Raw genomic sequence first — 23,685 nt, 5'->3', positions numbered from 1 at the left:
TCCACCTTCTTTTGCCCAAAATCATCAGGAAAAAAAGTCATTTTGTGGGAGTTACAAAGACTATAGCTAGAAGACCCATATTAAATAATTCATTGCACCGCAACAGGGGATAGAAGAGCAAATAAGATAACTCCATAAGAAAACAATTAGACAAATCCAGATATGGGACACACCACAGAAAAACTAGGCCCTGTCCCTCCCAAAAATTAATGTCATGGAAAAAAATGAAAAGCATTGTTTTAGATTTGAAAGAGATTAAGTACTATGACAACTAAAGGTCACTCATGCACCTTGACTGAATAGTCTTTGAAGAAATCAATTATGAATGCAGATTGAATATAGACCAGTTATTGTTGTTGATGCAGAAAGCATCAAAAGAAGATGGAAGGAATACACAGAGTCACTGTAACAAAAAGAAATGGTCAGTGTTCAACCATTTCAAGAGGTAGCATTTGAGCAAGAGCAGTGGTACTCAAGGAAGAAGTCGAAGGTGCACTGAAGCATTGATAAAGGACAACGTTCCAGAATACAAATGGAAATCTTTCAACAAACTGATGTAGCACTGCAGGCATGCAGTCATCTATGCCAAGAAAGATCGAAGACAGCTACCTGGCCAAATGATTGGAAGAGATCCGTAATTTGTGCTCATTCCAGAAAGAGGTGACCCAACGGAATGCAGAAATCATCAGACAATATCACTAATATCACATGCAAGTAAAATTTTGCTGAAGATAATTCAAAAACGGCTCCAACAGTACATTGACAGGGAATTGCCAGAGGTTCAAGCCCAATTCAAATGAGGATGTGGAGGATGTGGAACAAGGGATATCACTGCTGACATTAGATGGATCTTGGCTGAAAGTAGAGAATACCAGAAAGATGTTTATCTGTGCTTTTTTGACTATACAAAGGCTTTCGATTGTGTGGATCATAACAAGTTATGGACCACATTGTGGAGTATGAGTATTTCAGAATAGTTAATTATGCTCACAAGGAACTTGTACATAGACCAGGAGGCAGTTGTTTGAACAGAACAAAGCAACACTGATGTAAAATCAGGAAAGGTGTGCACAAGGGTTGTATTCTTTCACCACACTTACTCAATCTGTATACTGAGAAAATGAACTGAGAAGCTGGATTATATGGAGAAGAATGTGGCATTAAGATTGAAGGTAGACTCATTTAACAATTTGCAATAAGCAGATGATACACCCTTACTTTCTGAAAATGCTTACTTACTGATGAAGATCAAAGAGCACAGCCTTTGGTATGGGTTGTTCATGAACATAAGAAAACTGAAATCCTCACAACTGATCCAATAAATAACATCATGATAAATGTAGAAAAGATTGAAGTTGTCAAAGACTTCATTTTGCTTGAATCCACCATTAACATTCATAGAAGCAGCAGTCAAGAAACCAAACGACCCATTGCATTAGGCAAATATGCGGTACAAGACTTTTTCAAGTGTTCAAGAGCAAAGATGTCTGTTTGAAGACTAAGGTGTACTTGTCCCAAGCTATGATAATTTCAGTAGCCTCATATGCATGTGAAAGTTGGACAGTGAATAAGGTAGACTGTAGAAAAATTCATGCATTTAAATTATGGTGTTGGAGGAAAATATTAAAAGTAACATGGACTGCTAGAAGAACAAATCTATGTTGGAAGGAATACAGCCAGAGTGCTCCTTGGAAGTCAGGATGTCAAGACTTTATCTCTCATGCTTTGGACATATTGTCAGGAATGACTAGTCCCTGGAGAAAGATATCATGCTAGGTAAAGTGGAAAGTCAGAGAAAAAGAGGAAAACCCTCAACAAGATGGATTGGCCCAGTGACAGCAGCAATGGTCTCAAGCTTAACAGCAATGATAAGGATAGCGCAGGACCAGGCAGTGTCTTGTTCTGTTATGCGTATAGTTACTATGAGTTAGAATCAACTCGAAGGCACCTAACAACAACAACAACATTGTTGTTATTATTAAGTCTGTTTCATAACGACCCTGCGTCAGGTTTGCATGGAATGGCTGATGGATTTGAACCACTAACCTTGTGGTTAGCAGTCCAGTGGTTATTGTACAGCACCACACCAGGACTCCAGTCTAGTTATTAGGGAACTATTATTAATTTTCTTGGCAATGAGTATAGTTTTGTGGTTATACTGATGGTATTCTTAAGAGGTAAGTGCTGAAGTATAGTGGCAAAGGGTCACGATGTCTGCTATTTACTTTCACATGGCTCAACTAAAAACGCAAACATACACAAAAAGAAAACCACACAATACAAAACATAAGTTGTTGTTGTTTTGTGTGCCATTGAGTCGGTTCCGATTCATAGAGACCTTGTATAGGGTTTCCGAGGAGCGGCTGGTGAGTTTGAACCACTGACACCTTATCCTAAGGTGTCACATCAGGACTTCCCCAAACATATATATATATACTACCAATATACGCTAAGAAGGAGCTCTGGTAGCGTAGTGGTTACGAATCGGGCTGCGAGCCTTAAGGTCAGCGGTTCGAAACTACCAGCCGCTCCGCGGGAGAAAGATGAGGCTTTCTACTCCCGTAAAGATTTGCACCCTCGGAAACCCTGTACAGGGTCGCTATGGGTCGGAACCGACTCGATGGCACTTAACAACAATATACGCTAAGAGCACTGGTGGCTCTGTAGGATAAGCACTGGACTTCTAATCACAAGGTCTGTTGTTCAAGCCCACCAGCTGTTCCTCAGGAGAAAGATGAGACTTTCTGCTTTCACAAAGATTTACAGCCTCAGAAACACTTTGAGTCAGAGCTGACTGGATGGCACTTAACACCACCACCAGCAATACACATATATGAAACAAGAAAAGCAGAATGGTTACTTTTATTAAATATAGTACACATATAGTTTTTTCACGGTACTAGTTTTTTTGATGTGCGAAATTTTTCTCTTCAGGAACACAACAACAAAAGTGTACAGCTCCTGGGCCTCATTCTGGTATCTGAACCTTTTAAAAGATCACAGATGTCTGATGCACAGTCAGAGATGAGAACCTTTGAACCAATTCCCACATTTTGCAGACACAGAAACTGAGACCTGAACAATTGAAGTGGCTTTCCAAGGGGCAGAATAAACTAGAATTTACATTACTTGGCCTCCAGGAACATAAAGAACTTCCAGTAAGTTATTTTCTTATAAATCCTTTAAGGGAATTTCCCAGATAATAAACCGTACCCATATAATCACCTAAAACTCTTTCTTGCCAATAGTGACACTGTACAAGGTAAGAAACTTTTGGACACTCAGAGAGTGCTGGGTTGTTGGAGCTGGGGTCACAGGTAATGGGAATGGGTGTATCAATAGAAAGTATCAAAAACTATTACAAGAAAAAAAAAATCCTAACTATCAGATACAAAGGGCAAGGACCAGTCCTAATAATTTTGAGTTTGTATTGCACCAGAGAGCTGAATTTTCATTTAAATAATTTAAGTATTTTCAATTAAGTTAATCCATGAGATTAAATCTTATTTTACCTTTTTATAAAACGTTTATAGATCAAAATCACAAATTAGAATAAAACAAACAAGTTATCAATGACTTCTCTGGTGTTGGAGAACATGAAGATGGAGGTGAAAGCCAAGTGGTGGATTCCTTTGTCTAGTGGAAAAAGGCAGGCGTCAGAATCAAACAGCTCTGGGTTCAAATTCTGAGTCTCCTAGCTAGTTGTGTTGTTGGTATGTGCTGTGGAGTCGCTTCCGACTCATAGGGACCATGCACAGGGTTTCCAAGACTGTAAACCTTTACAGGAGCGGAAAGCCTCATCTTTCTCCGGCGGAACAGCTGGTAGTTTCGAACTGTTGACCGTGAAATTAGCAGCCCAATTCGTAACTACTACGCTACCAGAGCTCCTTACCTAGCTGTGTAATATTAGGCAAATTATGTGTGTTCCCAATCTCAGTTTACTCTTTGATGAGTGTAATTAATAAACTTCATTTGTTATTCAATAAACATGTTGTTGTTTTTAAGTGCTGTCAAGTTGGTTTCTGACTCATAGAGATAAGGTGTCCGTGGAGCAGCTGGTGGGTTTGAACTGCTGACCTTGTGGTTTCCTGTTCAGTGCTGATCCTACAGAGCCACACCAGGAGTCCAATAAATACGTATTCACTCCTGATTGCCAGGCACTGTGTTAAGGCCTTGGGATGCAGCAGTTACCAAGCCTCACAGGGTTCTGCTCTCGCACTGGACTGCCAACCACAAAGGCAGCGAGCGGTTCAAACTCACCATTCACTCCTCGAAAACCCTATACAGGGTCGTTATGAATCTGAACCAATTTGAGGGTTGTCATAGGCTGTAATAGGATAAGCACTGGACTGGTAACTTCAGAATCCACAGTTCAAACCCACCAGCTGCTCTCAGAAACCCTGTACAGCACACAACAAGCAGGCTGATTTCCTGTTTAGATTTAATTTCTCCTTTCCAACTGATGGGATGGTTGTTGCAGTTTGCAAAAGTTAGCTTGTCAACTTTCAACTGCAAGTATTTCAGTTGTTTCTGTGCAAATATCTGAATCTTAAAACAAGAGAAATTGAGCCGATTATTGTGATTATTTGAAGTATGTAACGTGCTTAATTTGATTACGGAGCAAGGATCAGGACACTGGGCACGCACTTCAAAAGCTAAGTCTCTCGAGTGGTGAGGCAGGGACCCCAAAGGCTACCACAAAAGGTAGGAAATCCAAAGTAAAAACACAACACTTGAAGACTCTGAGGTCTTGGGGGTAGGATGGGAGGGTTGAAGGGGCGTGTCTTCGAACAACTTCCGGTCATATTGCAAAACGGGCGTGTGCCCCGGAAGCAGTTGTTTGCTGGGCGGGGGCACTTTGAGCAGGTTACGGAGACTGCTTCGGTTGTCGTCGCCATGTTCCTAACTGCAGTGTCCTGTAAGTGGGCCGGAGGAGGTGGCGGCGACGGCGGGAGGCCGTGACAAGCAGGCCCCCGGATGACATAGGGGCCGACTGGGCAAACTGGTCGGGAAGCTGCCGCTGCAAACTTCCCAGGCCTTCAGGACTACAGCGCCCAGCATGCCCCACGGCGTGTCTCTGTTGGGGGGCGAGTGCGGTCTTGGGTTTCTGGAGTGTTACTCTGGTCTTACTTGCGGCTCGCAGGATCTAATCATGAGGCATGGGGTGCCTCCATGGAGCCTTACTTAGGGATTTATCAGAATCACTGGACCTTCGAACTGGAAAGCACACCAGTTTCGCGCTCTGATGAGGAAATGGTTCCCTAGAGGGGCCGTAGTCGAAATCTTATGGTTCGCAGTCAGTGCTCTTCCCAGCACCAGGCTGACTTCCTGTTTAGATTTCATTTCTCCTCCACCTGATGTGATGACTATTGCAGTTTGTAAAAGTTACCTTTCAACTTTCAGTAGCTGTTATATCCGTTGTTTCTGTGCAAATATTTGAACCTTAAAAAAAGATGAAATTAAGCAGATCTTACTTTGGAAAGATGCAAAAGGTAGCCCAACCTAAGTGACATTATGCAAAACATTTCATCCAGAGTTATGGGTCTGATTGTGTCTTTTTGTCTCCCTTCTATAAAACCCTAACGTATTCCATGTTAGTTGAGGTTGAACGATTCCCACTTATGACGACCCCAAGTGTGCAGAGTATAACTGCTCCATTAGGTTTTCAAGGATGTGACCTTTTGGAAGCAGATTGCCAGGTCTGTCTTCCAAGGCACCTAGGCCCTAATACCTAGGAAACCTTGAGTGAAGATTCAGGACATACTTTATGTGTTAAATATTTTTGGTTATGACATATTTACAAGAATTTTACATATGGTGATGATTTTATATTTTTATTTTCTCTTCCATTCTTTCTTCTCTGCAAAGTTGCCAAGAGCAAGTCAAAGTAAGTAAAGGTTTTTCTATTTTAAACGTTTAATGCTTATGTTCATTTAACCACTACCAATACATTCTTCTTGGGAACCCTATACAGGGTTGATGTGGGTTGGAATCGACTCGACGGCACTTACCAACAACAATAACAATACATTCTTATTGTTATTGAGTAACTAAGCATTTGGTCTCAGTTTTCTAAAAATTGGTTTGAGGCTTACTTAATTCTTTTGGCCTTATGATGTATTTCTTTGAGAAAATATTTCCCCCTTGTCTAGCAAGCTTACTTTAGTGAACCAATGTTTTGAGTAAAGGAGCTCTTGCTATCTTATCTAATCCCAGGATTTATAAGCTCCCTGCCTTGTTCCGAAATGAACCATCTGACTTAGCCTGTGATCTATTTATATAACTACTATAGTTTTATTTCCTCAAATTGGGGCGGGGGAAGGGGGATGGCATTTGTCTGAGCCCACTACAGAAATCTAGCAGATTTGATTAAACCATACAGCCTTTTAAAATGAATTTTGTAATTCTCTCCATTCATTTTATACGCATTTCAAAAATAACAGAAATAAAAAATTCTGTGCTGTATCAGAGTGACTATAAATACCAAACTGATATCCCAGAGTACATTTTGTAGACAAGAACTGAAGAAAGGTTTTTTTATGTTTAAAATAGGAACATTCTAAAGCAGCCTTTGCATACAACCCAAGACACATAAAAAATTATTTAAACTAGCCTTTTAAAAAAGTGAATGAATAACATGTACATTCACGTTTCCCTCCAATATATTTTACTGATACATGTAGCTTTCCCCATGATCCAGTTATGTTAAAGTGCACCCTCTTTTCAGGTTCTGTATAAATCTCCCATGCCTTCATTGAGGTCCCTGTCTGTCATGTTCTTATGACATGTGTCTGCCGTATAGACCTTGTATATACAATCACCTTCCATACTGTACTCTTAGGCCCTAGAGGGCACACACATCCCTTAGTGTTTTCCACAGAGTAAGCATTAATAGGTATTTGTTGAGTCTTTGTTGACTGAATGACCGATTATTGCCTATCTTAACAAATAAATATTGTATGCCTCACATAGTCCTGCAGCATGGCTTGGTTGTTGCTCTGTTTAGGTCTTTACCAAGTCACTCTGCAGTGGATTCAAAACCATTGGAATTGTGTTTCTTTTAGAAAATTAAGACTGTCTTAGAACTGGGCCTTCGTAGGGCTAAGTGATGTTCCCCAATAAATAACAGCTGTGCAGGATTCTCAGAGTGTGCCATTCCCCCTGTGGTTGGTTTTAGTCCATGTCCCCAGCTTGTAACAGCTTAATTTTTAACCTTAGAAACATTCTGGTGAAGATGATGAGCCAAGCTGGAACCGGTTACACCTTCAATGCCAAGAGAAACCGACTTCGGGAGAAACTGACTCTTCTCCATTTTGATCCCATTGGTAAGTTTCAGGAAGGTTACTCCACAATTGGTGCAGATGCTTTCAAGGAGTATTGTCCCGTGTGCAGTTTTGTGGCCCCTTTGATATAATAGCATTCATTGAGCAAGTATGTATTAAATGTTAACCTGGAGTCCTGGTGTGGTGCTATAGCATAACCATTAGACTGGTAACCAACCACAAGGTTTGTGGTTCAAACCTACCAGCTGCTCCTTTAAAACCCTATATAGGGTCACTGAGTCAGAATAGATTCAGCGGCACTTAACAATAGCAACAACAACATGGCGTCAGTTGTTACCCCATGTGCTAGAATACACCAGGAAACAGAACCAACTGTTTCTATGCTCTTGGTACTTTAGTCTCAGTTGGGGGAGAGAGAAGAAAATGGCAAATTATAATAAGTGCTGTGAGAGGAACTCCCATGATGTTGAGAAGAAAGAGAAAGTTGAGAGGAAATGGTAGAGGATTTGCTTTAGACACAATGGACCGGGGAAGGTCTCGCTAGAAAGAGGATAGATAGTTAGTTAACCAAAGACCTGAAGGTGAGAAGTAGCCATGTAAAGGGCTTAGGAAACAAAGAGAAGAGTGTCTTAAGAAGGGCAGGGTATAGGCTCCTGGGACCAGTGGCAAGTTCTTAGGTCCTGACTTGAGCTAAAGGAACATGTTGTTAAGTGCCGTCAATAGCAACCCTGTGTAGGGTTTCCAAGAAGGAGTTGGTGAGCTTGAACCACTGACCTTATAGTTCAAATGACTTTGCAGTCTGACACATTAGCCTACAGCGCCATACCAAGAGAGTAGGAAATTTGATGTCCCATTTTGTACCATCCCTAATGTGCCATAATAAACATTGACTGTAAATAATCTCAGTAGATGGAGAAGTATTTGCCCAAAAGGGACACATGTTCCCAAGGCCAGAATGCCTGCCCACAAACCAAGAGATAGCACCTGATTGTGGTTGGTGGGAGCTCATAGAATTTGTGGATTTCATGTGCAGATTTTAATGCTTAATAAACCAGCAAACAAATGCAAATTTTTGTTTTTAGAATTCTGGGCGGTGCACTTCAACTTCACGCCCTTGCATTTCAAGAATCTCCTTTAAATTGCTTCTTGAGGAGATCAGGGCTATATTACATGTGAAGGCATCAAAAAAGGCTGGGACGTACACTTATCGATTTAAAATGGCTTGAGTTCTATTTTTTTAACAGCAATAAAATCCCTGCTATTTTTGTGGTGCGAGTCATTTGTTATAATAAAAAGGAAATAGAGGTCCTGGTGTGGCGCTGTAAGATCAGCATTTGACTGCGAACCACAAGATAGGCAGTTCAAACCTATTAGCTGTTCCTCGGAAACACTATACAGGGTTGCTATGAGTTGGAATCAACTTAACAACAACCAGGTGATTAGGAATCTGAATTCCAGAAAGATTCCTCATATAGTAGAGCAATTAAATTAGAATGAAAACGTGTGCTATTGGATTGGTATGATCTTTTTCTCCTCCTAATTTGTGTCAGCTGGTGAAAACTCAAAGTGATGAACTTTTTTTTTTTTTTTTGCTCTGTTAGAGTTTATTTCTAGAAGCATGCACTTTTTAAGTGGTTAATAAACATTGATTGAATATCCTCCAATGATATTTGAAGTGTGAAAATGAATTGAAATTTCCATTCTTAGTATAGTTTATTAGTAACTTTTAGCGACCCTGTGTAGGGTTTCCTACTGTCAGAATGATTTTAAGTTTTGAGATTGGGAAATGATACACCCATCAGCCAACCTGCCCATAAGTTGAAAGTGCAGGAGAGATTCCTGTGTAACACTCAAACATGACTAGAATTTTTTGATAAGGAATGGTCTGAGCCTGGACAGCACAACTTCATCTTTTCTGAAGAAGAGAATGTCCTAAGATAGCAGACTGCCTGGCTTCCTGCCCAGAGACTGAATGTCCTGTAGGTTTGCATGATCTTCATGTTTGCCTTGGGGTCCGCCCTATTGCCCAGAGTACCAAATAGCTTGGCAGTTGTCCCAGCATTATTATTTTTTTTTTTACCACAAAGAGTAAATGACAAGTTTGAAGGTAATGTTTTGTTTGCCTGCTTTATGAAGGAAATCAAGTAGAGAAACAAAATATTTCTCAGTGATTTGAGTTTTTCACAGTACACTCTATGGCAAGAACCAGCTACAAATGCTTCTGCTTTTTCAAAACACATTTTTCCTCATACAAAACTAGATGCTGGTTTCCAAAGAGGAAGAATTAATGGCTGAGGGATAGGCTTGTTAATTTTGTTAAATATAAACCAAAATATCAAAACCAAACCTACTGCCATTGAATTGATTTTACTCCTGGTGACCCTGTAGGACAGAGAAGAAGTGGCCCATGAGTGTCTAAGGCTGTACATCTTTACGGAGCTGACTGCCACATGGTTCTCCCTTGAAGCAGCTAGTGGGTTTGAACTGCTGATCGTTTGGTTCTCAGCCAAGCACTCCACCACTATGCCACCAGTGTTACAGCAGTTTTAGATTCGAGAGTGTCAACAGCAGCTCTTGATCCGTGGTGGAAGAAACCGAGGCCACTCGGAGAGGTGAAGCAGAGTTTCAGATTTTATTAAGCCAGCTGACTCACAGGAGCTAGCTTCTCCAGATTCTGAGTGCCGAGTGCAGACTTATATGGGGTCAGAATCCGGGAGGGGTTAGGTTGTGGACCTGTTTGAGGACAAGAGGGAAACCAGAGGATTGGTTCTATTCAGAAATCTGATTAACATTTTAGCTTATCTGCTGGGCGGAGAGGGTAGTGAATGTTTTTATCTTTTCCTGTTCACCAAGATTCCTTTTGCTATATATCCAAAGGCTTGTTGTTATAAAGAGAGTGAAAACTTGTAAGTTTTAATCCCTTGGGTGATTGACTAAACAAGACAATATAGATTTTAATAGATGTGGATGTTGGTTAGATACAGGGAAATAACTTGAAAAATTCATTCTTCTATGAATTAAGCAGCAAATATTTTGACAGAAAAAGAATTTGTCTTTATGATTGGGATACCACTGTGTCAGTTCAACCAAATGAGCATGTATTGAGTGCTCACTGTGGATCTGACAACCAAGCTGATGGGGAAATAGTGATATCCCCCTACAGGGACAAACTGAGGCGTGACTATTTTAAGAAGTTTGCCCATCGCAGTGGATTGTTCAAAATTAAATAGAATTAAGGTTGATCCTCCTGAGACTCCAAGAGGGGACTACAAAGCATTACAAGATGGTAGTAAAAAATTGTTTCCCACGTTGTCACAACAGAATGAAACACTGCCTGGTCCTGTGCCATCTTCACAATTGCTAGGCTTGAGCTCATTGCTGCTGCCACTGTGCCAATCCATATTGTTGGGGGTCTTCCTCTTTTATGCTGCCCCTCCACTTGACCAAACATGAAGTCTTTCTCCAGGGACTGATCCCACATTATTCTACATAAAGCCAAGGTTTGAACCTGATAATTCTGATTTATGCTCCATATTCTATTGTTGTTGTTGTCAAGTGCCGTCAAGTCGATTCTGACCCATAGTGACCCTGTATAGGATTTCCAAGGAGCAGCTGGTAAGCTTGAACCGCCGACCTTGCAGTTCAAACAGCTTTGCAGTCTGGCGCCTTAACCCACAGCGCCACACCAGGGCTCCCCATATTCTATTACATGGGGCTAAATCAATCGCCCTAGATATTAAAAAGAAAAAAAAAAAAATCAGACCATTCCTCTGCGTCAGTCTAGTTGGGGCCCATGTCATTCCTGTTCCTCCCATCATTCCCTGCACTCGATGCCTTAGTTCATCTAAATGCTGCTTCTTCGGGGTCCATGCTTTACCCACAAGGCCTTCCTTCATCATTCCAGCTCCTACAGAGGAGCGCTGGTGGTTACAGTGCTCACCTGCTAACTGAAAGGTCGGTGATTTGAAGTGCCCAGCTGATACTTAGGTAGGAGAAAGCTGAGGTATCTGCTTCTGAGAAGATTTATTTTGGAAACCCTCTGAGGCAGTTCTGCAAAGTCGCTAGTAGTTGGAATTGACCCAGTGGTAGTGGATGGACTTGGCTTGGTTTACAGGGCGTATTTTGTTGGCCATTCATATGGACACCCGATCTAATAAATCAGGGGCTCTTCTAAACTTTTGTAAATACTGTACAATGCACAGTTATATAGACTTTTTATCCTTTGATTAAGGGGATGAATGAATCTAAGGATTTTCCCAAGTGAAACTTTGTCGCTGCTGGTCTCATGAGTAGTTATCGGAGAAGACATTAATTCTCTTTATCCATTTTTTTCATTCTATATAGCATAACGTGGGAGAAATAATTCTTCCAATTAGTGGCATTGCTTCATATGAAACTGTTTTGGTGCTCTGTAGTCCTTGTGGAATCATGAAGATTGGTCCTACTTGCATTTAATTTTAGGTGACTTGAAGTATTTAAAAATGACTACCTATATACAATGTAGTTTCTAAGCGTTACTATTCTTGTTAGTATTAAAAGAGAAAATTCTGATGGTTGGTTAATGGTTCTTAAACATAGCTCTATCAGAATCATCCGAGGAGCAATTAAAAAAAGCAGACTTCCAGTCCCTCTCTAGCTTACTGAACCAGAATAGGGGTGGAAGTGAGAAGTAGGAATCTCTATTCAGTAAACTTCCAGCTAATTCTTAATCCTAGACCATTTGGTAATCCCATACACAGAGTATATTCAGAGTATCAGTATACGATATGGTGCTGTAGGATAAGCACTGGACTGTTAACCAGAAGGTTGCCAGTTCAAACCCATCAGTTACTCCTCGGAAACCCTGTACAGAGTCGCTATGAATCGGAACTGACTCAACAGCACTTAACAACATATTTATTGTAGAAAATAAAACATAGCTAAAACCTGTTTGTATGGTAGGGACAAGGAGTTGTATATCATAATATTTCTTTTCTTGGGTGCATTGTTTGTTTATTTTGGCAAAGAGGAGTTGGTGTGTGTCACAGGGAGATGCAGGGAGTTTATGGGCTTTAACATTATTATTGTGTGCCGTGGAGTCGGTTCCGACTCACAGCGACCTTGTACAGGGTTTCCGAGGCCGTAAATCTTTACGGGAGCAGAAAGCCTCATCTTTCTCCTGCGGAACAGCTGGTACTTTCGAACTGCTGACTGTGAGATTAGCAGCCCGGTTCGTAACCACTATGCTACCAGAGCTAACATTTAGGAACTATGAAGATACTACTCCATAGGATCCAGTGTCTGATCTTTCACCTAGGCAGATACCTCTTCTGTTCCAGTTTTGTTTCATGAATTGTCTTCTGTAATAATATTTATAAGGAACCCTGGTGGCACTGTAGAATAAGCACTGGCCTAATCACAAGGTGGGCAATTCAAACCCACCAGCTGCTCTCAGGGAGAATGATGATGCTGTCTGTTCCCATAAAGATATATAGTCTCAAGAACCCTATACTGGGTTCTGAAGAACGCCTATGCATTAGAATTGGCTTGATGGCAGTGGGTTTGTTTGTTTTCTGAATGGCATATACAGAAATGAGATTTTGATAATAATATTTGGTTATATTCAAATATGAAACTAAAAAGTCATAGCTGAGTATTTTAAGCTAGCTTTGGAAAAGTGCAAGATTTAGGTATATTTACTCTGCCAGTCAAGCTAGCATTCTTCTACAATCTGGGGTCCAGCTCCCACCCTGTCTGTCCTTGTTTACCTCTTACCAGAGTGTACTTTTACTGGGAGAAGACATTGTTTTGGACCTTTTCCCCCTAATTTTCTTTTTAATGTGAATATTTCACATTGGTTGCAGTATGACCTCATGGGATACCAAGGGTGCTGCTGATTGACTGGTGGTCTTTCCCTACCATGTTCTCTAGCCTTCCATGGCCTCATGGATTGAGGAACTGAGATTGTAAATCATCTCCATCTTCATGTCAAGGAAATAGTAGTATAAGAAAAAGGAGGGAGTTCGTGGTCTGATGCTTCTTTTTAATAAAAATGGTGATGGTACTTTTTAGTTTTCTATTACAATTCTTTTTCCCTCCCTACAGTGAACAAAAAAGTCCTCTTTGTGGAACAGAAAAAAATACGCTCCCTTTAAACAATGGATTGAAAATGAATTTGATTTATAAATGAGAAGACTGGAGGGTGGGACACTGATTCAGAAATCCTGCAGTGTGTAATAAAAGAAGAGGAAATGGCATGGAATCACTGCCTCCTGTGATTTGAAGGCCATTGTGAAGGAAAACAATACAGTGAAAGAAAGTTCTTCATATTAGGACATAGATCATTGTATCACATTTATTTATCTTCCTAGATATTTTTATAGCCCTTAATAAAAAATATTAAAATAGCAGTGTTATTGTCTTAGAGATGTTTTTTCCCAGTATTTGAAATTTTAAAAATTAGACACATTACTGAAAAAAATAACCATTGTTTCACAAAATAAAAGAAGTGAACATTTTCCATAATGAGACTTGTGCAAGAGTTTCCAGCCTGCTCCTCCTTTTACTTCATAGGAAAGGCAGAATAACACTCCAGAGTGATCTTAGAAAAACTTCCATGTGTTATCTAAGATGGTAAGAGTGAGCAGGAATGCTAAGAAGGGAGCCTTGTAACACACAGACAAAAAACAAACAAAAACCGAGAGAACCATTTTTGATTTCTACTTACGTAGTTAGTAAAAATGTCATTGTTCTCTGGGATTTTGTTTTGTTTTTTTAATTAAGAGGAGCTATGTTGTAGTTCTATAAAGCCATTGATGATCCCTAATGCCTAGATGAGGACCTCTGCTTTACCTAGACCCACACCCTTTCTCCCTCAAACTTGTTTCCCACATGCTTTCAGAATTGTCAGATTTTTTGTCAGACATCTGAAGGTAAGAAGGATCAGCTCATATTTGATCTCTGCTGGTTCATATCCTACCCCATTTAATGCATTTATAAGAAATGGTGATAGAGCACCCACTATAGCCACAAGTATAAAGAGACCAATATAGTTTCCTCATGGCCCAATCTGTGACTCCAGAGGAAATTCAAGAGCAGGTTTCTGGAAATGGAATTAGGTGTAGACAGTTGTTGAGTCTTAGAGGCTTGTGGCACTATATAGCCAGTTAGCTAATTTCTGACATCGATCATTAAAGTTTAGGTTCCAAGCTGTAATAGGTGTGATCTCAACTATCAGTTTTGGCTATAACTACAAAATGGTTTTGGGTTACAAGAAAAATCTTTCACTTGATCTTAGCTAGGCCAATGGAAACAGTTTGTAATGCATGGATGCCCCACTCCCTTTTTTTTTTTTTTTTAAATAAACATTTGGTTTGCCAAAGTTCTGGTTACGGGCTAAATGTGAGACTGACCAGTGATGGTTAAAATAATCATTGCTGATACTGAAACATTGAAAAATTTCAGTACATTTCTAAATTTCTAGCTTCCTGAAAAACCAGAAGCTTTGTAAACATTAAGCAAAAGCCGAATATCAGCTGCCCTTCATAGACTGAGTGGTTTAGTTCATCCGTTCTGTATTTTTCCTGCTCTGACTCTATAAACAGTTTTGTCCATAACTCCTGCTAGGTAGTGCTCAACTATGACATTAATGATGAATGTTAATGCGGGTCCCTGAAGAGTGCCTGTCCCGATTCTGGTCATGGAATCCTTCATTCTGCTTGACTTTTACAAATGTATGCAAAACAAAGAAATGATAAATAAATGAAAGCTTGATAATTAATGACTAGTATTGAACACAATGTTTCAAAGAAAGGAGAAGACAGCCAAAAGTGTCCAGCTGTTGCCAAGTACATTTTATTTCCAGGTGCATTTACTTTGGGATTAACAGCAATCAAAACAGATGAAGTGGCAGGTCCTTCTTGTATGGATACGATGATTGTGTTCCTGCGGTCTGAACGCTGACTGCTGCGATGAAATTGGATCTTCTGAGCATTTCTTCTAAGGACAGATTCGGGTAGTAAGCCAGGTAGAAGGCCAAAGCGCCCACAAAACTGTCACCAGCTCCCTGTAGTTAAAAATCGCAGTTGTAGAGAGAAGATAACTAAACCAAACTTTAAAATATATTTAATGAAATTTTAGAATTGTTTTGTATGTACAGAAAGGTGCAATGATAGTTCAGAAAATTTTGTATACCCCGCACTCAGATTTGTTAACCTCTTAACACGGTACCCGCCTCCTTTACCTTTCCCTCACAGCTAGACCAAAGTAGAGGTACAAGGTGGAGGGAAACCATTCTAGCATCATCCACAGGAATCAGTTCCACACACTGCTTTTGGCTACTTGAGTATTTGGCTGCAGACAAGAATTTTTAAAACGTTTTAAAATACTGTACCTATATCTGAAAACTATTAAAATCACTTAAATTACTTCCCGGGAGTCCTGGGAAGCACTCAGCCTCAACGTGGATTCCGTTCCTCGTTGTGAGTCGGAACTGATTCGATGGTACACACTAACAGCAATAACAACATCCAAAGCCAGGGAAATGTAGTACTTGGTAACGTGTGCTGGAAGCATTGTCTAGTTAGCAGCAATTTCCATTACTTCATTTGCCTTCATTCTTGATGCTACACACTGTTGGTAAAGACTGCAAAGGTAAGTCCTTTCTGTATAAAAAATATCAGAAATTGTATTTTTTTTCTTTGATAACTCCTCTGGGGATACCAAAAAAGTTGCCATCGACTCCAACTCATGACCTGCCAGAGCAAAGTGTGCTCCATAGGATTTTCAGTGGCTGAGTTTTTGGAAGTAGATCTCCAGGTGTTTCTTCTCAGTTGTCTCTGAGTGGTCTGGGTGGACTCCAACCCCGGACTTTTGGTTAGCAGTTGGAGGCATTCCCCATTTACACCGCCCAGGGACTCAAAAAAAAAAAAAAAAGATACGCTCAATAAATATTTACTGATGACTCTGAGGCTGTCAGCTGCCACCCTCTTATCAGATGAGAAGAAAGGGAATTCCTGAGTCCTCACAAAATGGACAAAAGTTGGGTACTGAGTCTGAAGTCATAAGAGACTCCTGGTTGTCAGTAGCCATCAACTCAAAGCCATGAAGTCCAGGAAATGCATGAAAAATCACATTATTGTCTGAAAAATTACATTACATCAACAATGGAAAAGTTCTTTGAAACTTAAGCCTGAAGTTTCAGAAAAATGCTACTTGACCGTGGCAGAGGAAAAGAAGGGCAGTGAACTTGTATTACTTGCTTGGCATCAGGAGTTAGCAAAGTTGGATTCTTCATGGAAGGAGGCCTTAAAGAATTTGTGGGAAACGGAATTAAAAAATAGTGGGATTTTTCCATAAACTTTTTGAAGTCCCCCTCATATATACCTACAATACTGACCTTGTCTCATCTTTACAACAACTTTCACTGAAACTTAAGGAAACTTAGAGACATTAATTATTTGTCCAGGTTCACACAGCTAATAAATGGCAGAGCTGCAATATGAATCCAGGCCTAGCTGATTCCAGCTCATTTCATATTACCTCACACAAAATGTGAGAGGCAAGCAAACAGGGAGGGAGGAAAGAGCAAAGGAAACCAAGCTGAAAAGACTGTCTCTTCTGATGACCCTTTGTATTTCTCTTAGGACACTTAATGCATTGTATTGAATATTTTGTGTACAGCCACAGAGTCTGGACAGCACCTTTGAAGGCAGGGACCCCAATCTCTGTCCCCATTGTCTCTTCCAAATGGCCTTGCCCAGAATTTGAGTTGACCTTAATTCCAGTTCCATCATATTCTTTCTCTTTATAATGATCTTTTCCAAGGTGACCCCGTGCCCCTTACTGAATGAACTACAATGTGACTTGCTTTTGTGTTTGTGCAAATGGAAGATAGGTTGCCATGGACCAGAGGTACTTGATATTCGCACTGTTGAATCTATTTATACCACACGGCTTTCAAGTGCAAATAAATTACTTGGCTGTTGATTCACATATTCACTATAACTATTTTTACACATTGCTATGATTTTTTTTTTTTAATGGAAAGTGCTTTAAAAGTAGAAGCTGTATTGTATCCCTGTGATTTTCCTGTAAGTAAAGTGCTTTCCAATCAATCATTCTTGAAATAATAGAATAGTTCTCATTGATACAACATGATGGTTTTAACCTTTTACTGAAAACTATTTTTGCGCCAAAAGGGGTGATGGCATAATTCATCTTCCTTCAATAAATATACCCATGTGGTTTTTATTCATCGTCTTCTCACAACGATTTCCTCTTAAGGAAAAGCAGCTCTCACAGAACGGATGTGGCATTCTGAAATCCTTGCTTGCCTGAGGGCCTTCACACTCCAGGGTTCTGAGAAGTTCTGGTCTGCAGGCCCATGGTGGCAGCTGATGTATCTATCAGTTTAGTGAAAGGACAGCAAAATGTGCCCCATGGAACACCTGGCATCTGGAGTTATGTGGGGAGGTGTCGAGGCACTCAGCAGGGCAGGTGGGGTAGGGGGGTATACCCATAAGGAGAGGGCTTCTAAGGAAGCACTCAAATCAGAGATGTGGGGTCTGGATGGGGATGTGGGGTCTGGATGGGGAGTCTCCACCGCTAGGACCTTCCTAGTTCTAGGAAGGTTGGTTTCTTATGTTCCTTCTCCCTTTCGGACCATCACCTCTGTCCACCTGACCCCCCTCTCCACTCCCTCCCACTGGCCCTTGCATGTCTGAGGTCCTTGATGACCACAGCTCTGCTCCCCCACTGGGGATATCCAGCTCCAATCCTAGTTCCTTAGGGCTCTGTGCTCTGGTTGTAGTTCAGTGCCATCCGGTTGGTTTCGACCCACAGCAACCCTATATAGGGTTTCCAAGGAGCAGCTGGTGAGCTTGAACCACTGACCTCACAGTTCAAACGACTGTAGTCTGACACATTAGCTCACAGCGCCACACCTAAGAGATGTTAAGTGCCATCAAGTCGGTTCTGACTCAATAGAGACCCTGAACAGGGCTGCTGAGGAGTAGTGGGTTTGAATTGCTAATTTTGTGGTTCAAATTAACCTTGTGGCCCAGTGCTTATTCTATCTAGTAAGAGATGATGTTGTTGCTAAATGCCTCTGAGTCAATTCTTACTCATAGTGACCCTGTATAGGGTTTCCCAGGAGCAGCTGGTGAATTTGAACCACTGACCCTGCAGTTCAAACTGACCTTGCAGTCCAGTACATTATCCCGCAGCACCACACCAGGACTCCAGTAAGAGATGTTGTTGTGAAGTGCCATCAAGTTGGTTCCAACCCACAGCGACCCTGTACAGGGTTTCCAAGGAGTGACAGGTGAGTTTGAACCACCGACCTTACGGTTCAAAGCCACTTTGCCATCTGGCACATGAATCCACAGTGCCACACCAGGACTCCCCAGTAAGAAATAGGAGTATGCTATTAAACCCCCTGAGTTGGACAGTAAGTTCTTGAAAATGGCTGACTGTGCTCCCCACCCCCAGCACAGTATGTTGTTAAGTGCTGTTGACTCATAGAGACCCTGTATAGGGTGTCCAAGGAGTGGCTGGTGAGTTTGAAACTCCCACCTTACAGTTCAAACTGACCTTATGGCCCAGTGTTTTATCCCACAGTGCCACACCAGGACTCCCAGCTCAGTATGTTGTTGTTGTAAGTGCCATGGAGTCAGTTCTGACCCATGGCAACCCTCTACAGGGTTTCCGAAGAGCAACTGGTGAACTTGAACCGTTTCAAGCCAACTTTGCAGTCTGGTGCATTAACCCCACAGCACCACACCAGGACTCCCAGCTCAGTATACCCACATGCTAATCCAAATCCTAGAGCTCTGCAATTAACTCTTTTTTTTAAAAAAAACAACTGAGGTTCTGCTCAACCAGGCCCTCTGCTGGATGCTTTGTATGTTGCCTCCTTTAATTGTCTCAAGAACCCCTTGAGATAGGTGGAGCTGGGCTGCAATACATTGTTATGCAAGTTGGCACTGCACGAGGTACCGAGGGTGCATGGGCCTGCAGGCTGTATGTCGTTCACCACACACAGGTGTGCCTATCTACAGAAGAACCTTCTTCCAATTTGACCAAAGTACCAAAGCAGCAAAAACACCAAAAACAGCAGCCTTGGGTGGTCCTTATTTTAAAGCAGAGGAAACTGGGATTCTAGGAAGTTAAGTCACTTGCCCCAGGTTTTATTTATTTATTTTTTAAAAGATAGAGTAGAGACCACATCTGTGTGGGAATGGAACCAAAGAGAAGGTGGAGAGACCATCTGTGGAAGAGAGAGGGCTTGGGCTATTGCTCAAAGTTTTCACTTCATGTTTTCTGCAGTGATGAAGAATGACAAGGACGGGAAAGGAGACACCATGAATATCTTATTGATGTGCCTCTGGTGAGGTTGCAGTTTCCTTTGGGTGCCTGGGGCAGAAACAGAGAAGACAATATGGACTACAGTCCCAGGCAGAAGTGGGAAAAAAGCCTCAAAAGTTTCAGGAAAATATACTTCGGATGAACAACCAGTGAGTGTAGTCTGGGTAAGAGAGGAAGTGAAGTCAGGAGGAGGATCAATAGCCCAGGAGAAAATGGAGGCAGCTAAGGAAAGCACGGGGCAGGTGAAGGGGTGAGAGCCGGTTGTGGCCAGAGTGGTGTGAGGTGTATGATACAGAAGAAGTTCAGATACTTGCAGTATCCTGAGGTGAAGGAGAGATGACAGTCACAGGAGTTGAGGATATCTGGGAATGATATTGAAGCCAATCGATAGAAAGGTAGTATTGGGCTTGTTGTTGTTGTTAAGTGCCGTTGAGTCGGTTCTGACCCATAGTGACCCTGTACAGAGTTTCTGAGGGTGTAAATCTTTACGGGAGTAGAAAGCCTCATCTTTCTCCCGCGGAGCAGCTGGAAGTTTCGAACCGCTGACCTTAAGGTTCGCAGCCCGATTCGTACCCACTATGCTACCAGAGCTCCTTTGGGAAGGAAAATGATGATAAAGATGCCAAAGTCACAGAAACGAAACGATCAAGCAAGGAAGCCAAGAGGCTAATCACTGATGACTGAATTGTCGTTAATGCAGAAAACAGACAGTAGACTTTTCACTACTGTCATAAATGTGAAATGCTGGAGAATCAGAGCGTTGATAAGTGAGGAGAAGGTTTAAAAGGGGGCTTTTTCAAAAGTCCATGGAAAAATGGAATGAGAAGTTAATGTAATTTTTCTAGAAATTCTAACCTCAAAGACAGGAATCTTTACGGGAGGGTTGAGGGAGGGGTGATTGGAGCCACAGTGAATTGGCTTTGGGATCAGGAGCAGCCTTTGTTTGAGAAGCTATATGGGGAGTTAGACTGTAGGGAGCTTATTTGCCAGGAACAGGACAGTAGAGTGCTCAGTTGGAAGGTTTAAATGGGACAGGAGAACAGAGCAGTAAGGGATTATCTCAGGTCCCTTCTCTGACCCCTCTTTGTCTCTATCATGGGTGCCTCTTTCTTTTTCTGAATCCACCCTTGGTTCATGGTTCTTGGTTTGTCCTAGTGGTCTACTCCTCATTCCCGATAATTTCCTGGGTCTCTCACTGACTGTTAGCATTTCAACTGCTACAGTAAGCCCTAAACCACTATCTTCACTCCAATCTCTCCTACATTTTTTTGATTCATTTATTGAACTACCTGTGTGCCTGCTCAGCTGGTATGTTTTTTCCAGGTGACACAAATCAGCAAGTCCTCACTGAACACACAACTCTGCTGGGTATGGATTTCTTATCTTCAGTTCCAATGTGAGGCACCTCCTCACTGAAAACTCAGGAGGTCTTCTCCCTCCCAGACACCTGGTGAATCATCCCAGATGTATCCCAGATACATCTCCCTCCCAGACCTGGTGAATACATCCCAGATGTATTCCAGATACATCTCCCTCCCAGATACCTGGTGAATCATCAGTTGCCAAGTTTAAATCTCCAGTATTTCTCAAAGTTATCCTCTCTACCTCACCCCTCCTCTCACGGTTCCACTTCATGCTCACATCACCTGTTGCTGTTGTTAAAGTGCCGTCGAGTCGGTTCCGACTCATAGAGACCCTGTACCAGGTTTCTGAGGAGTGGCTGTGGGTTTAAACTGCTGATCTGCGGTTTGCAGACCACTGCTGATCCTACAGTGCCACACCATCGCCTGTAAATGACCACATTAATTCCTAACTTGTTTCCCTGTCTCTAGTCTGGTTCCTTCCAATCCACCCTTTATATTGCTGTGAATCTGGCCACATCACTTCCATCCTAAAGTCCTCTGAAAGTTTCTCATTATTCTTAGGATAACATTTTAGCTCTTTAACATGGTATATGGACTCTTGGCGTGGCGCTGTAGGATCAGTACTGGACTGCAAACCCCAAGTTTGGTAGTTCAAACCCACCAGCAGTTCCTTGGAAACCCTATACAGCATTGCTATGAGTTGGAACCAACTCAGCGGCACATAACAACAACAACCCAACTTTCTGGTTTCATCCCTTACTTATCTCTACTCACCTACGGAATTCTGGGTCTTTGTTTATGGAGACACCTGGGCTTGGGCTCTTTCTTAAACTAACTCCTAACTCATTTTTGAAGACTTAATCCAGGTATTATATTAACTTGTTAGGTGCTGTTGAGTTGGTTCCAACTCACAGCAACTGCATGAAATGCTGCCCAGTCCAGCGCCATTCTCACAGTCCTTGCTAGGTTTGAGCACACTCTTGCAGCCACTGTATCAATCCTTCTCACTGAGGGTCCCCTTCTTTTTTGCAGACTCTCTATTTTTCCTAGTCATTACATATTAAATGGGGAAGGACATCCTGCTTGGTAAAGTAGAGGGTCAGTGAAAAAGAAGCCCCTCAATGAGATGGACTGACAGACTGCAACAACAGGCTCAAACATAGCAAGGAAGGCACAGAACGTGGCCGCATTTCATTCTGTTGTGTATGGGATTGTTATGAGTCAGAACTGACTCAGTGGTACCTAACACCACCACCACCACTACCTTCCATGTGGGAGACTCAGGTTCAATTCCCAGCTAATACACCTCATGGGCAGCTACCACCCAATGTGAGTGGAGGCTGAACAGGTTTCGGTGGAGCTTTCAGAGTAAGACATAGTAGGAAGAAAGCCCCGGCAATCTACTTTCAAAAATCAATCAATGAAAACCCTGTGGATCGCAATAATCTGATCTGTAAGCAATCGTGGGACGACGTAGAACTGGGCAGTGTTTAATTCTGCTGTGCATGGAGTTTCATGACCCAGGGCTGACTCTCAATAGCAGCTGACAACACCAACATCAGCTACATCCACTTCTCACTTATTGGCATTGTTAGATTCCAAAGACCAGGTTGTTATGTGAAAATCAGCATTCCGAGAAAGCAGAGGATGGCTACATCAGATCGCAAAATGAAAGAGGACTCCATCATTACTTAACTGCCCAATTACACCTCTACAGAACTGCCAAGCCACTGAGAATCGCGGCCCAGTCACACTGACACATAACCGTAACCTTCATAGTCACCATTACTCTTGCCTTGTACCTCGATGTCCCTTACTGCCAGATGTATGTTGTTAATGTGGAAAATAGTAGACTTTTTACTATTGTTGTAAATATGAAATGCTGAATGAGAGAATTGGTATATGAGGAATAGGTATACAAGGGGGGGGGGTTTCTAAAAGTCCATGAAAAAAATGGAATTAAAATATAAGAGAATGTTTCCAGAAACTTTTGAAGACCCTTCATATGTCCTAGGCACTGTGCTAGGCTTCCTTTAGGAAACCATCCCTGATCCCATCAGTCTGGGTTAGGCACCCTCCTAGATGCCTCTGCCCTCCTCCTTGGTGGTGGGAAGGCTGTTTTAATCAACTGCATTTCTCAAGACATAGTGCAATGCCCAGCTTCTAGGTGAAAAAAGTGCTGACGAAATCAAGGGTTGTCAGAGGGATGAGTGGTTGAGTGATCAGGTGAGAAACACACTTTGTCCCAAGAAGGCCCTGTAGGTAGGATGGTACTGAGACTGACTTGGTTTGCCAAATTCCAGTGATTAGAAAAGTGGATGAAATGGAAAGAATGATGGATATTAAGTGTTGTTGGGCAAAAATTAAAATCCATGTGATGAAAATCTCCAAGGTAAGGACTTGCCAGGCGGTTACAATAGTTCACAGATGATCTTGTAAGACTGATGTCATCACCGAGGCTCATTTGTTAGGAATCTGTACCCACGCAGATGACTCATGGCCCAGACTGTGGAGGGACCCCAACAGTTAAAGCCCTTGCATTCCTCTTTGATGTCTTCATGCATTCCATCTGACAAGTAGATACCACTTTCCTTTCTTTACAAAACCTCTCCCTACACAAAGTATTCAAAGCCTACACTGTGGGCCTAAATTCCTCAGCCAGCCTTGTGGTTTTGGAGTCTAGGGAAAAGGCA

At 41.8% G+C, this 23,685-nt stretch overlaps 2 protein-coding genes across 2 annotated transcripts in view; one reads left to right on the top strand and one right to left on the bottom strand.

Moving 5' to 3' along the window:
- Positions 1 to 4,838: 4,838 nt before the first annotated feature.
- Positions 4,839 to 13,668, top strand: MRPL33 (mitochondrial ribosomal protein L33). Its single transcript, XM_006835180.1, has 4 exons — positions 4,839 to 4,918; positions 5,869 to 5,887; positions 7,219 to 7,325; positions 13,368 to 13,668. The coding sequence occupies exons 1-4, from the start codon at positions 4,897 to 4,899 to the stop codon at positions 13,415 to 13,417; spliced, it is 198 nt and encodes a 65-aa protein (XP_006835243.1). The 5' UTR covers positions 4,839 to 4,896; the 3' UTR covers positions 13,418 to 13,668.
- Positions 13,669 to 15,105: 1,437 nt separating this feature from the next.
- The window catches only part of RBKS (ribokinase), a 237,104-nt gene continuing 228,524 nt past the window's right edge, over positions 15,106 to 23,685 (bottom strand). The window contains exon 8 of the mRNA XM_006835178.1: positions 15,106 to 15,327. Within this exon, the coding sequence (XP_006835241.1) occupies positions 15,154 to 15,327 (174 nt within the window). The 3' untranslated portion in view covers positions 15,106 to 15,153. The remainder of the gene's footprint in view (positions 15,328 to 23,685) is intronic.

This window comes from Chrysochloris asiatica, unplaced genomic scaffold (genome assembly GCF_000296735.1).
Source record: "Chrysochloris asiatica unplaced genomic scaffold, ChrAsi1.0 scaffold00016, whole genome shotgun sequence".
NCBI lineage: Eukaryota > Metazoa > Chordata > Mammalia > Afrosoricida > Chrysochloridae > Chrysochloris > Chrysochloris asiatica.
This window is presented reverse-complemented; position numbering and strand designations above follow the sequence as displayed.